This window comes from Lipotes vexillifer, unplaced genomic scaffold (assembly GCF_000442215.2).
Source record: "Lipotes vexillifer unplaced genomic scaffold, Lipotes_vexillifer_v1.1 scaffold139, whole genome shotgun sequence".
In the NCBI taxonomy this organism is placed as follows: Eukaryota; Metazoa; Chordata; class Mammalia; order Artiodactyla; family Lipotidae; genus Lipotes; species Lipotes vexillifer.
Genome location: NW_006793370.1, coordinates 676,971 through 692,513, shown reverse-complemented (window position 1 = coordinate 692,513; position 15,543 = coordinate 676,971). Strand labels below are relative to the sequence as shown.

Genomic DNA, 15,543 nt, shown 5'->3' with positions numbered 1-15,543 from the left:
CTGCTGAACGGGCGGCTGAAGGAGTTCGTCTTGACCGATGGAGGGCAGCGCGTGTACAGTGGCCTCGACACCACCCTCTGCATCCCAAAGACCGCAGACAGAAGTGAGTTTCCCATTCCCATTTCTAAGGGCACAAGAAGCTGGGTTTCCCAGCTTTCCGAGATGCTCAATCTGACGATCTGAAAGGTGACCTCAGATGGTCATCATTAACGTGTCCTGGGTTAAGTGGTCACTTCTCGTGGGAAAGCGACTGCTCGGTGTCAGTCAGGTTTTCCTGATGACCCTTCTGATGTGGTCCTCTGAGCACTGCCTCCGCTGACGTGAGGGTCCCCAGGAACAAGACCAGAGGGCAGGTTATGTGCACTAGAGAAATAAAACCCATAGGCAAAGAGTATCCCAAAATAATACACTTTTAGGGACTTCGGAGACTTTCTCGATGCATCCACAGCCTCCAAAGAGAGCATAATCAGGCCATGACTATCCCCAAATCTTAGACCCTGAGTAAGGGCTTTCCTTAACCAACATCGGTATCTGTTCTTGAAATAACAACTCTCTTCCCTCCAAAACTGAATACTTTCTCCCTGTTTAATTACATGTCCTTCTTCTGTTTGTCTTGTTTTTAAGTTGAAATGAGAAAAAGCTTTTCAAGGTACTAAGTATTTTCTAATGATCAACATGGCCACAGGACCAATAGACGTGAGGCCCCATTTGGGCAATCTGGTTTCATACAGTGAATTCATTAGTGGTTGATTCTTTTAGTGTCCTTGAAAACATGTACTATTTCTTTTGGCCAAAAGGGGCAGGTAAACAGTGAGCTCCAGCGTTGCATTTACAGCATTTGAAACTTATCAGTAACATTTTTACAACAATTCAGCTCCACATTCTCATGGTCACAGTTCTTGGTCACCTGGGCAGTTTGTTGTGATGGGGAGACGGCCTGAAAGTTGGGAAATACGGGTTCCACCCCTGGCCAGGCCTCTAATCATCTGTGTGACCTTACAAGACTCACTTCCCTCAGGCTCCTGGCTACTGTAAGAGGTATTTAGACCATTTGATTTCCCAGATCCTGGTTGAGCCTTCCTGCTTAGTAGGAAACTCTGGGTTGCCTAGTGAAAGGAACACCTGTAAGTTTAAAGGAACAGGTTCAGATTATATGCATAACAAGATACATTCTGTGAATTAGCCTTTATTCTTCAGATAATTCTTTTCCTTTTGCTATATAATCTCTAAACTTCTTTAGTTCTGTTACATATATATATATGTTATTATATAGGTAACATATCTGTAATAACGTATATGTTATATACGTTATTACACTAATGATAGCTGTTTTTCTTGATAGTTTTTAAGTTAGAAATAAGTTTGCATAATAGGTAAAACCTCATAACTTGATGTGGAATCCTGTTTTCAGACTTCTTCATGCTATAATACATTGCTTTTCTGAAACTGTGCCCACTGTTTGTAGATGTTGAATAACTGACTCATTTACCTTTGTCTAGCTTTCTTTTTCCAGGTCATCTGCACTACAGATGAAGGAAGTGTTAAGACACCTTTGATTCAATATGATACCAGCACTGGATTTGGTAAACATTTAACTCAAATCATATTTAGTGTAGTATCTACTCATTTTCCTAAAGAAACATGCATGTTTGTTTATACATATTTGTGTTTCTTTACACATACATGTTTGTTTATACATATGTATCTATACATCTTCCATACACCATATGGAAGAAATTGTGTTAAGTGTTGTAAGAATTTTTTTAAGTCCTCTTGAAACTTACATTAGGCAAGGAGTTAGGGTAAACTCTTAAAATGCCAAATCGTTGAATTGTAGATGCAGAGAGATATGACTAAAGTTCTCTCCTAACCACAAATTCTGTCAATGAAGAGCTATACGAATTTGTGCACCAAAAAAAGTGAATTTATAGAGAAAGCCAGAGGAAAGAGCAAATACTCTAATGCCAGTCTGCGTTGATAATAACGATAATATTCCGGATTCAGAGTTAGGGTTAGCAAAGTGTAGCCCCCCCCCTCTCATGGAGTTCAATTTTTAATTTTAGTCACCTTCTCTCCCTGCCTTAAACATCCTCACCCCAGTGCTAAATGCTTCCCCTTTAATCAACTTCCCCTGACAATGTGGGTGTGAAGGCCAAGCAGGCCCGTCCAGTCCTTGAGGGGCTGAAAAGGGGGGAGGCTGTCAAAAGAGTAGGCATTTACAGCTGTGTCTGGCCATGAGCATTGGCTTTAGAAGAGCAGCTCCCTGGCCCTCTGCTGCGTGCCAGCCTGCTTGGCGACTGCGTGGATCCAGAGGCTTCTGAGCTGGTGCTAGCAAAGGGCTGGGATGGAGATGATCTCTGAGACTTTCTCCCACTCAGATTGCCAGGCCGACGGGGATTCCCCAGCTTAACGCTGTTCTGCAGTAATCCCATGAGCCTTTCCGAGTCCGCCCCGCTCATTCCAGCTTTCCCACATCCACAGACTTGACAATCCTGCTACTCCCCATCCTTCGATCCTTCATCCCTGGGAAGCCCTTACTTAACACAGGGACTGGCACAGGGTAAATGCTCATTAAATGTGAGCTACGTCTATCAGCCTCATGTGCAGAGAATCACATCAACTGAACTCTTAACACCTGAATAGAAATCAAAGGTAAGTTGTCCCTTTGCTAAAGGATTTCCATCCCTAGGAAGCTCTCCAAGGGCATTTGAGTGATGACTTGCAGAGCTTTTGTTACTTAACAGAGAAGCCAGAGTACAAGAAGCACTATAAAGACCACACGTTAGTGAGCACAAGCTGTTAACATCCCAGTGGAAAATGGTATCTGCCATCTCAAAATCCAGTTTGCGAGAAACTTCGCAGGAACAGGGCTGTTGCATGAAGTGAGGGGACCCTGGATCCACACAGCATTGGCTGTGTATGTAATGGGGTTTCTGTAGCAATATCAGTCTGGGATCCAACCCTCACATGAGCCCAGAAAGGACTGCTCCCCAGGCACACAGCTGTGAAGTAGGCTTTTCCCAGGGTTACCTTGGTAACCCTCTTAAAAATCCCCTCATCCCCCCTCCAACTGTATTTCCCAGGAGCGTGCCAAGGCAGCTGCAATTTCCAACCTGAGAGGTGTCAGCAAGGTCTCCCAAGGGCTGTAAACTTCTCCTTACACCCACCGACCCACTGCACCATTTCCCCAGCCTGAACACAAGTGCAACAAAGCACTATACATGCCTTTCTAATTTATTAAACAACAGAGCAAGAAATCACAAAATTGCCTTCTGAAATAGCCTTTCCCTTTTTTGTCCCTGGGTTTTGCAGGCCTGGTGCTGACAACTCCTGGAGAAAAGAAAGGATCAGGGAGCAAAAGCGCGGAGTTCTACAACGAGTTATGGTTCATAGTGTTAATGGCAATTCTGGGCTTGATCTTGTTGGCCATTTTTCTGTCCCTGATACTACAGAGAAAAAGCCTCAAAGAACCATATATAAGAGAGAGGCCTCCTTTAGTGCCTCTTCCAAAGCGGATGTCTCCATTGAATGTATACCCACCGGGGGAAACCCATATGGTATGTCTCTAAAGGCGGCCTCATTTCTCTATCACTGGACTAAAATATTTGTTTGTATTTAGAAGGAAATATTTTCAGAGCCATAGTAGCAAGGGACTAGATGACACTTATGTTTGGCTAAATGTGGAGACCAAGGGAGATAACCCTAGAAGAGCATTCTCAACTTTGGCTGCACGTTAGAATCACCTGGTGCTACAGACTGAATATTTGTGTCCCCCCCCCAAATTCATGTGTTGAAACCCTAATCCCAAGTGTGATGGTATATGGGGGGAGGGCCTTTGGGCGGTAGTTAGGTCGTGAGGGTGGAACCCTCATGAATGGGATTAGTGCCCTTACAAAGAGACCCCAGAGAGCTCCCTTGTCCTTTCCACCATGTGAGGACGAGGAAGTGGGCCCACACCAGACACTCAAGCTGCCGGCACCTTGATCTTGGACTTCCCAGCCTCCAGAATTTAAGAAATAAATTTCTGTTGCCTCTAGGTCACCCAGTCCATGGTATTCTGTTATAGCAGCCCTTAGCAGCCCTAAGACATCTGGGAAAGTTTTTAAAATACTGATACCTGGGCCTTATCCCAGAAATTCTGATTTCATTGGCCTTGGATGGGGCCTGGGGATTGGTGTTCTTTTTTTAACTCCGAAAGTGATTCTAATGTGCACCAGGGGTGAGTGTTTCTGCTTTGTAGTTGTAAGTCAGGGGATGGTGGAGGCGAGTTGTATATTGAAATCATCTGGAGAATTTATAGGTTATATTACTGTGTAACTTGGGGAATTAGAAATAAAAGGGGAAATAGGGAAGGACTTACGTGCCAGCAGTCCTGGGTCTGTTCTTGACCCTGACACCCTGCGCCAGTGCAGATGGATGACTCCTTGTGGCTCCAGACCACAGACCACCTACTGCTAAGATGGAGGTCAGGCAAAGATCTGAGGGGTGAAGGTCACACGGAGGGTGACACAAGGCATCGCTGCACCAAGCACTCACTGAAGAGGTAAAAGATGACTGAATCCCATGGTGCAGTCTGGCATGGGGCTGTGTCTACCTGGGCAAGGAAAGGCTGTAATTTATAAATCCCCCCAGGTGCCAGTCTGCTCCCCAAACTGTGTGCCTAAATGCATCTGCCCAAGGGGACCCCTTTTCCCCACTTTGCACAAAGGTTCTATATGAGCTAGTGGCCACCCTGTGCAGCTGAAATTCTGATCACCAATTCCAGTGTGTGGGGAGGCTTTCCACACCAACAGGCAATTCTCTGACACCAGCTGGGTGTCCTGCAGTTGAACTAAATTCTGACACTGTCTACCCAGAGATAGCATCAGATTCCACAGGGGAAGGGCTCAGTCCTACAAGACTCTTGTCCCCTCTGTGTCCCCTTCCCCGCCAACCTCAGATGCCAATCACAAGTCCAGATGGTCACCTGTGCTTCTGACCGACTGGCTACAGATTGGAGGTTCCAATGACCAAATCCTTGGGTTTCTTAATTCATTAACGAATTTAATGAACAGTAACGAATTTTAAATTTGTTAACATTTTCAAGATCACAAAGCATAAATTGAGTCCAGCTAAGTTTAAGTGCCGATTCTACTTGTACAGTCAGCCCTATATATCTACAGATTCCACACTCACAGACACAGAGGGCTGACCATGAGAATTGAGCATCCTCGGATTTTGGTACCCATGGGAGGGAGTCCTGGAGCCAAATCCCCTTGGATACCAAGGGACAGTTGTAATTACTGGCTTGCAGATCCTTTCATTCTCTGCAATACTAAACAAATAATGCAGTATCACCTCAACACTTAGCAATTAGTTTCTACTCACCGAGTGGTTTAAATGGCCGAACTCTTATATTATGAAAATGCATCTCCAGATAGTATTAATGTGTGGGTATGATTATACTGTCCTTGGAGAAACATAAAGAATTTGGGTTTTGGTTGTTTTTTTTTTTTTATTTTATTGAAGTACAGTTGATTTACAATGTTGTGTTAATTTCTGCTGTAGAGCAAAGTGATTCAGTTACACATATATATATTCTTTTTCACATTTTTTCGATTGTGGTTTATCAAAAGATATTGAGTATAGTTCTCCTGCTGTACAGTAGGCACTTGTTGTTTATCCATCCTCTATACAACAGTTTGAATCTGCTAATCCCAAACTTCCAATCCTTACCTCCCTCATCGCCCTGCCCCTTGACAACCACAAGTCTGTTCTCTGTGTCCTTGAGTCTGTTTCTGTTTCGTAGATAAGTTCATTTGTGTCATATTTTAGATTCCATCATAAGTGATACCATATGATGTTTGTCTTGCTCTTTCTGACTTACTTTGCTTAGGAGGTTAATCTCTAGGTCCATCCATGTTGCTGCAGATGGCATTATTTCATTCTTGTTTATGGCTGAGTAATATTCTCTTACATAAATATAGCACTCTTCTTTATCCATGCATCTGTCAATGGTCATGTAGGTTGTTTCCATGTTTTGGGTATTGTACATAGTGCTTTTATGAACATTGGGGTGCATGTATCTTTTAGAATTAGAGTTTTGTCCTGATGTATGCCCAGGAGTGGGATTGCTGGATCATATGGCAACTCTGTTTTTAGTTTTTGAGGACCATCCATACTGTTTTTTTATAGTGGCTGCACTGATTTACATTCCCACCAACAGTGTAGGAGGGTTCCCTTTTCTATACTCGCCCTCCAGAACTTGTTATTTTTAGACTTTGTAATGATGACTAGTCTGTCCAGTGTGAGGTGGTACCTCACTGTAGTTTTGATTTGCATTTCTCAGATAATTAGCAGTGTTGAGCATCTTTTCATGTGACTGTTGGACATGTGTATGTCTTCTTTGGAGAAATGTCTACTGTGGTCTTCAGCCCACTTCTCAGTTAGGTTGTCTGTTTTTTTTATTATTAGGCTGTATGACCTGTTTGTATATTTTGTAAATTAAGCCCTTATCATTTGCATCACTTGCAAATATTTTCTCCCAGTCCATAGGTTGTCTTTTCATTTTATTTATGGTTTCCTTTGCTATGCAAAAGCTTATACGTTTGATTAGGTCCCAATTAGTGACTTTTCCTTTTATTTCTTTAACATCTTTATTAGAGTATAATTGCTTTACAATGTTGTGTTAGTTTCTGCTGTATAACAAAGTGAATCAGCTATATGTATACATATATCCCCATATCCCCTCCCTCTCGAATCTCCCTCGCACCCACCTTATCACACCCCTCTAAGTGGACACAAAGCACCGAGCTGATCTCCCCATGTTATGCAGCTGCTTCCCCCTAGCTAGCTATTTTACATTTGGTAGTGTACATATGTCCATGCCACTCTCTCACTTCGTCCCAGCTTACCCTTCCCCCTCCCCACGTCCTCAAGTCCATTCTCTATGTCTGTGTGTTTATTCCTGTCCTGTACCTAGGTTCATCAGAACCATATTTTTCTCTAGATTCCATATATATGTGTTAGCATACAGTATTTGTTTTTCCGACTTACTTCACTCTGTATGACAGACTCCAGGTCCATTCACCTCACTACAAATAACTCAGTTTCATTTCTTTTTACGGCTGAGTAATATTCCATTGTATATACATGCCACATCTTCTTTATCCATTCATCTGTTGATGGACACTTAGGTTGCTTCCATGTCCTGGCTATTGTAAATAGTGCTGAAATGAACATTGTGGTACATGACTCCTTTTGAATTATAGTTTTCTCGGGGTATATGCCCAGTAGTGGGATTGCTGGGTCGTCTGGTAGTTCTATTTTTAGTTTTTTAAGGAACCTCCCTACTGTTCTCCATAGTGGCTGTATCTATTTACATTCCCACCAACTGTGCAAGCAGCTTCGCTTTTCTCCACAGCCTCTCCAGCATTTATTGTTTGTAGATTTTTTGATGATGGCCATTCTGACTGGTGTGAGGTGATACCTCATTGTAGTTTTGATTTGCATCTCCCTAATGATTAGTGATGCCGAGCATCCTTTCATGTGTTTGTTGGCAATCTGTATATCTTCTTTGGAGAAATGTCTATTTAGGTCTTCTGCCCATTCTGGATGGGGTTATTTGTTTTTCTGATATTGAGCTGCATGAGCTGCTTCTGTATTTTAGAGATTAATCCTTTGTCAGTTGACGCGTTTGCAAATATTTTCTCCCATTCTGAGGGTTGTCTTTTCAGCTTGTTTATGGTTTCCTTTGCTGTGCAAAAGCTTTTAAGTTTCATTAGATCCCATTTGTTTATTTTTGTTTTTATTACCATTGCAACCAAAAAAATGAAATACCTAGGAATAAACCTACCTAAGGAGACAAAAGAACTGTATGCAGAAAAATCTATAGGACACCGATGAAAGAAGCTAAAGATGATACAAACAGATGGAGAGATATACCATGTTCTTGGATTGGAAGAATCAACACTGTGAAAATGGCGATACTACCCAAAGCAATCTACAGATTCAATGCAATCCCTATCAAACTCTCAATGGCATTTTTCACAGAACTAGAACAAAAAATTTCACAATTTGTATGGAAACACAAAAGACCCCAAATAGCCAAAGCATTCTTGAGAAAGAAAAATGGAGCTAGAGGAAACAGGCTCCCTGATTTCTGACTATACTACCAAGCTACAGTAATCAAGACAGTATGGTACTGGGACAAAAACATAAATATAGGGGCTTCCCTGGTGGCGCAGTGGTTGAGAGTCCCCCTGCCGATGCAGGGGACACGGGTTCATGCCCCGGTCCAGGAAGATCCCACATGCCGCGGAGCGGCTGGGCCCGTGAGCCATGGCCGCTGAGCCTGCACGTCCGGAGCCTGTGCTCCACAACGGGAGAGGCCACAACAGTGAGAGGCCCACGTACCGCAAGAAAAAACAACATAAATATACATCAGTGGAACTGGATAGAAACCCAGAGATAAACCCACGCATGTATGGTCACCTTATCTTTGATAAAGGAAGCAAGAATATACAGTGGAGAAAAGACAGCCTCTTCACTAAGTGGTGCTGGGAAAAGTGGACAGCTGCATGTAGAAGAATGAAATTAGAACACTTCCTAACACAATACACGAAAATAAACTCAAAATGGATTAAAGACCTAAATGTAAGGCCAGACACTATAAAACTCTTAGAGGAAAGCATAGGAAGAACGCTCTTTGACATAAATCACAGCAGTATCCATTTTGCTTTAATTTTATTGCCCTGGGAGACTGACCTACGAAAACATTAGTACAATTTATATCAGAGTATGTTTGGCTTATGTTCTCTTCTAGGAGTTTTATGGTGTCATGTCTTATATATAAGTCTTTAGGCCATTTTGAGTTTATTTTTGCATATGATGTGAGGGTGTGTTCTCACTTCATTGATTTTTATGCAGTTGTCCAACTTGCCCAACAGGACTTACTGAAGAGATTCTTTTTCCCATTGTATATTCTTGCTTCCTTTGTCAGAGATTAATTGACCATAGGTGTGTGGGTTTATTTCTGGCCTCTCTATTCACTTCCATTGATACCTATGTCTTTTTGTGCCAATACCATGCTGTTTGATTACTGTAGCTGTAATTACTGTATTGTTCCAACAGCCTACTCCTTGGGTTCAATTAATTTGCTAGAACAAGTCACAGAACCCAGAGAAACATTTTACCTGCTGGATCACCAGTTTCTTCTAAAAGGGTATAAATCAGAAACAGCTGTTAGAAGAGATGCACAGAACTACAGATGGGGGAAGGACGCAGAGCTTCCATGCCCTCTCTGATCACTCCACTCTCCCAAAACCTCCAGGTGTTCGGCAACCTGGAAGGTCTCTGAATGCCATTCTGGGGGGTTTTCCAGAGGCGTCATTACATAGGCATGATTGATTAAATTATTGGCCACTGGTCATTGATTCAACCCCCATTCCTTCTCCCCTCCCTGGAGATCAGGGGGTTGGACCGAAATTTCCAACCCTCTAATCAGGGGGTTGGTTTCCCAGGCAACCAGTAGTCAACCTTAGGTGCAACCAAGAGTCGCTTCATTAACATAACAAAAGACACCTGTGTCCGTCTAATCATTTAGGAAATCCTAAGGATTTTAGAAGCCCTGTACCAGAAACGGGATGAAGACCTAATATATATATTTCTCATTATAAATCAGTTATCACAGCAGCACCCAAATAAAGCACAGAAACCTGGTCAAACTGCTTAAGTTTCAATCCTTCAAAACACAGAGATGAGGGAACGGTAGCATTGTCCACCTTCCATATCTCTTCAGTCTTCAAGGACACAGCAATGACAGAGGTCAATGCCCTGATGAAGCTGTATTGTGGCCAAGTAGCAGAATAGGTGGGGGCATGAGAGGGCAGCTCTTTTTCACAGACCCGTGGACTGTGGTGGATGCAGAGGCAGCTGGGGGAAAGTGACATGGTGGCGGGGAAGCAAGGAAGATGCCACCCACGTCCCTTAGCCTGGGCTCCCTCGCCATCCACATCTCCCCCTCCACTCTCCTGGCTCCGTCCTCCAAGCCTCCTTCCTCTCTGAGCACATCAGGCTCCGCCTGCGGGGCAGCTGCTGAATGCAGGGCTGTTGAGTGGGCAGTTCAGGCGCTGGGGGCCGTGTGATTCTGTTCAGGGGAGAGCCCTGAGGAGGCTCTCACTGAGGGGCTGACACTGCAGAGCTTTCCCTTGTTGCAGAGTAACGTTCTCTCACCGACGAGGCCGTGCTCTTAGACAGAGGATGCACCACACTGCTGGAGGGAAGTGCATGGAAGAGCCAGGCAGGCCGGAGAGGTCTGTTAGGTGATCTGGGAAATGAGTTAAATCAACCCTGGGGTGCATCGAGTGTGTGGAGAAGGCGGATGGGATCACCCGGGTTTATCGACTCTGTAACATGACGTCCAGTTACAGGAAACTTACCCACGGACCAGTAGCATCCAGGACCGGGTTCAGTGATCAGTTCTGTCCCTCCACCCATCCCTACAGCCCAGCCCCTCTGCCTCCCAGACCTTCCTGAGGAGGAATCCAGTTTTGCCCGTTTGGTTAGGTTAGTGATCAAGAAACGAGCAGCTCATCCCTGTGGTCAAGTTACACTCGATGGTTCCGTTGCTTGGAGTTATCCTGAGCCTCGTTAAGCTCTGTTTTGTCAAAGTGAGACCCCTGAATATTGGTATCAGCATCACATGGGAGGCTGACCTGCGTCTCAGAGGAAGAAACCTGAGAGTCTGCCATTTCCAGCAACCTTGGGAAGGCTGATGCTCAGTGACGTTTGAGAACAGCCCTGAATGAATGAAAAGATAACACAGTTGCCGTGAGCAGTGTGTACAGTCCCATGACCAATAAAACCCAGGTGGGGGTGGTGACTGCATGATTCCACCTATATGAGGTTTTTAAATAGTCAAACTCAGGGAAGCAAAGACTAGAATGGCGGTTGCCAGGGGCTGTGGGAGGGGGAAATGGGGAGTTGATAATGAACAGGTGGAAAGTTTCAGTAATGCAAGATGAAGTTCTAGAACTCTGCTGTACCACATGGTCCTACAGAGAACAGCGCTGTATTGGCGAGAGGGTAGATCTCTGACTGCAAGACAATAAAATTAAATTAAAAAACAAACAGGTGAGGCTGCTGATGCGTCCTTGCAGTCCTGACAAGATCCAGGTCCAGCCCCCTGTGGGCCGGGACGTAGGCTTCAGCTGAGAGGAACAGGCAAAGGAATTCAAACTCCCTCCTTCTCTCCTCCCCTGACCCCCAGGCAAGGCAGCTGATTGACCTCTGCCAGGGGCCAGGACAGAGTGAGGAGGGGGACGGGGAAGGGGAGGGGGCCGGCTGGCTACGGGGGCTCTGGGCCCGGAGAAGGGGCTGGTCATCAGAAGGGAGGGTGCTACTTGCAGGCCCTGGAGCATTCCCAGAAGTGAAATCTGGGGTATACCGGGGTGCCAGGCAGTGTTCCCCAACCCATTGAATCACAGTTTAACTCTACCCAGTGGACAAAATTTCCTTACAAGCTTGCTTTTGTAAAACCTCTTTGAAACTAAACTGTTCTCACAGTGTTCGAGAACTGGATGATTATTAGCAAAGGTTAGTCAAACTAAAGAGAAGACACTTTGCATTAATAGAACAAAAGAAAGAGCTGATGTGGGTGTCCGTGGGCTCTGGAACATGCAGGTATGAATCTGAATAAGAGCAAGCTGCATTCACCTGCTCTGTTTCCCTGGCTGACTTTCTTTTCACTTGAGTAGGTCAATGCTAGCTACCCCTACAGCGCACGCGCGCGCACACACACACACGCACACACGCACACACACGCGCGCGCGCGCGCACACACACACACACACACACACACACACACACACACACACACACACACCCTCATCTGACAAGTCCTGGTTTCAGGGCTGCTGTAAACCTGTCCCAGGCACTCCTGTCCACTGAACAGGTAAGATACTCTTTAACATTAGAGACAAATTGGTAGAAGGCTTTTCAGCTCAACCTTGAACAGAGAGAAATGGGGCAGAGGTGCCAGAGGAAGGGAGAACTTTTTCTGTTGTTTAATTCTAAATGTGTTAACATTTTCAAGTTCACTCAGCATAAATTGAGTCCAGCTAAGTTTAAGTGTAGGTTTTACTTGTACAGTCAGCCCTATGAGTCTACACATTCCACACCCACAGACACAGATGGCTGATTATGCGACTGGAGCATCTTTGGTCTCTGGTACCCATGGTGGGGTCCTGCAGCCAACCCCCCTTGGATACCGAGAGACAATTGTAATATAATTATTGGCTTGCAGATCCTTTCATTCTCTGCAATACTAAGCAAATAATGCAGTGCTACCATGGTACTAAGCACTTAGTTTCTACTCACTGAGTAGTTTAAATTGCAGAACTCTATATATATGAAAATGCATCTCCAGATAGTATATTAATGTGTGGGTATGATTGTGCTATTCTTGGAGAAACACAAAGAATTTGTTTTCGTGGTTTTTTTTAATTTTATTGAAGTAGAGTTGCTTCATCGTGTTGTGTTCATTTCTGCTGTATATAAAGTAGGGCCTTGTTGTTTATTCATCACATATAAAATAGTTTGCATCTGCTAATCCCAAACTCCCCTTCCATCCCTCCCCCACGCCCCTCCCCATTGGCAACCACAAGTCTGTTTTCTATGTCTGTGAGTCTGTTTCTGTTTTGTATATAGGTTCATTTGTTTTGTATTTTAGATTCCATCATAAGTGATATATGGTATTTGTCTTTCACTTTTTGACTTACTTCACTTAGTATGATAATCTCTTGACCCAGCCATGTTGCTGCAAATGGCATTATTTTATTCTTTATTATGGCTGAATAATATTCCATTGTATAAATATACCACATCTTCCTTATCCACACATCTGTCCAGGGACATTTAGGTGGTTTCCATGTCTTGGATATTATGCATAGTGCTGCTATGAACATTGTGGTGCTTGTATCTTTTCGAATTAGAGTTTTGTCTGGATATATGCCCTGGAGCGGGATTGCTGGATCATATAGCAACTCTATTTTCAGTGTTTTGAGGAAACTCCATACTGTTTTCCATAGTGACTGCACCAACTGACATTCCCACCAAGAATGTAGGGGGGTTCCCTTTTATCCACACCTCCTCCAGCAGTTGTTATTTGTAGACTTTTTAGTGATGGCCATTCTGACCTGTGTTAGATGGTACTACATTGCATTTTTGATTACCATTTCTCTAATAACTAGTGAATATGAACATCTTTTCATGTGCCTCTTGGCCAGCCATATGTCTTCTTTGGAGATATGTCTATTTAGGTCTTCTGCCCATCTTTCAATTGGGTTGTTTTATTTTTATTTATTTAATTATTATTATTATTATTATTATTTTGTGTGTGTGTGTGTGTGTGTGTGTGCGCGCTGCATTGTGCGGCTGGCAGGATTTTAGTTCCCTGACCAGGGATTGAAATTGGGCCACGGCAGTGAAAGCACCAATCCTAACCCCTGGACCACCAGGGAAGTTCTGGGGTTGTTTGTTTTTTCTCACTGAGTTGTATGAGCTATTTGTACATTTTAGAAATTAAGCCCCTTGGGCTTCCCTGGTGGCACAGTGGTGGAGAGTCCGCCTGCCGATGCAGGGGACGCGGGTCCGTGCCGCGGTCCGGGAAGATCCCACATGCCGCGGAGCGGCTAGGCCCGTGAGCCATGGCTGCTGAGCCTGCGCGTCCGGGGCCTGTGCTCCGCGACGGGAGAGGCCACAACAGTGAGAGGCCCGCGTACCAGAAAAAAAAAAAAAAAAAGAAATTAAGCGCTTTTTGGTCACATCATTTGCAAATATTTTTTCCCAGACTGTAGGTTGTTTTTCTGTTTGGTCTATGGTTTTGTTTGCTGTGCAAAAGCTTATAAGTTTGATTAGGTCCCATTTGTTTATTTTTGCTTTTATTTCTATTGCCTTGGGAGACTGACCTAAAAAAAAATCAGTATGATTTATGATTTTAGGTCAGAAAATGCTTTGCCTGTGTTCCCTTCTAGGAGTTTTTTGGTGTCATGTCTTATATTTAAGTCTTTAAGCCATTTTGAGTTTATTTTTGTGTATGTTGTGAGGGTGTGTTCTAACTTCATTGATTTACATGCAGCTGTCCAACTTTTCCAACACCAGTAGCTGAAGAGACTGTCTTTTCTCCATTGTATATTCTTGCCTCCTTTGTCAAAGATTAATTGACCATAGGTGTGTGAGTTTATTTCTGGGCTCTCTCTTCTGTTCCATTGATCCATATGTCTTTTTGTGCCAATACCACACTGTTTTGATTACTGTAGCTTTGTAGTATTGTCTGAAGTCTTGGAGGGTTATGCCTCCTGCTGTTTTCTTTTTCCTCAAGATTGTTTTGGCAAGTCTGGGTGTTTTATGGTTCCATATAAATTTTAGTATTATTTTATCTAGTTCAGTGAAAAATGTCATGGGTAATTTGATAGGGATCACATTAAATCTGTAGATTGCTTTGGATAGTATGGCCATTTTAACAATATTCTTCCAACCCAAAGACATGGAATGTCTTTCCAGTTCTTTGAATCATCTTGAATTTACTTTATTAATGTTTTGTATTTCTCAGCATGTAAGTCTTTCATCTCCTTGGTGAGGTTTATTCCTAAGTATTTTTTTTTCTTGAATGCAACTTTAAAGGGTATTGTTTGTCTACTTTCCCTTTCTGATATTTCATTGTTAGTGTAAAGAAATGCAACCAATTTCTGTATATTAATTTTGTATCCAGCTACCATGCTGAATTTGTTTATCAGTTCCAGTAGTTTTTTTGTGTCATCTTTAGGGAATTCTAGATATAGTATCTTGTCATCTGTTTATAATGATAATTTTACCTCCTCCCTACCAATTTGAACATGTTTTATTTCTTTTTCTTGTCTAATTGCTGTGGCTAGGACTGGCAATTCTATTTTGAATAGAAGTGGTGAGAGTAAGCATCCTTGTCTTTTTCCAGATTTTAACAGGAAGGCTTTCAGCTTTTCACCATTGAATATTATACTGGTTGTGGGTTTGTCATAAATAGCTTTTATTATGTTGAGATATGTTCCCTCTATACCCACTTTCATAAGGGGTTTTATCGTGAATGGATATTGAATTTTATCAAATGCTTTTTCTGCATCTATTGAGATGATCATGTGGTTTTGTCTTTTCTTTTGCTGATGAGGTGTATCACATTGATTTGCATATGTTGAACCATCCTTGTGACACTGGGATGAACCCAAATTGGTTGTGGTGTATGATCTTTTTTATGTGTTGTTGGATTCAGTTTGCTAGTATTTTATTGAGAATTTTTGCACCTATATTCATCAAAGATATTGGCCTGAAATTTTCTTTTTTGGTAGTGCCTTTGTCTGATTTTGGTATCAGGATGGCAGTGTCTTCATAGAATGTCTTTTGAAGTGTTCCTTCCTCTTCAGTCTTTTGGAAGAGTTTGAGAAGGATCAGTATACATTCTTCTTTGTATGTTTGGTAGAATCCACATGTGAAGGCATCTGGTCCTGGAGTTTTGTTTGTAAGGAGTTTTTT

The 15,543-nt window shown here is 43.1% G+C and overlaps 1 protein-coding gene across 1 annotated transcript in view; it reads left to right on the top strand.

Moving 5' to 3' along the window:
• The window catches only part of USH2A (usherin), a 773,469-nt gene that overhangs the window by 733,247 nt on the left and 24,679 nt on the right, over positions 1-15,543 (top strand). Inside the window, exons 69-71 of the mRNA XM_007466317.1 lie at positions 1-103; positions 1,500-1,583; positions 3,313-3,557. The exon at positions 1-103 is cut by the window's left edge and continues 4 nt beyond it. Of these exons, the coding sequence (XP_007466379.1) occupies positions 1-103; positions 1,500-1,583; positions 3,313-3,557 (432 nt within the window). The remainder of the gene's footprint in view (positions 104-1,499; positions 1,584-3,312; positions 3,558-15,543) is intronic.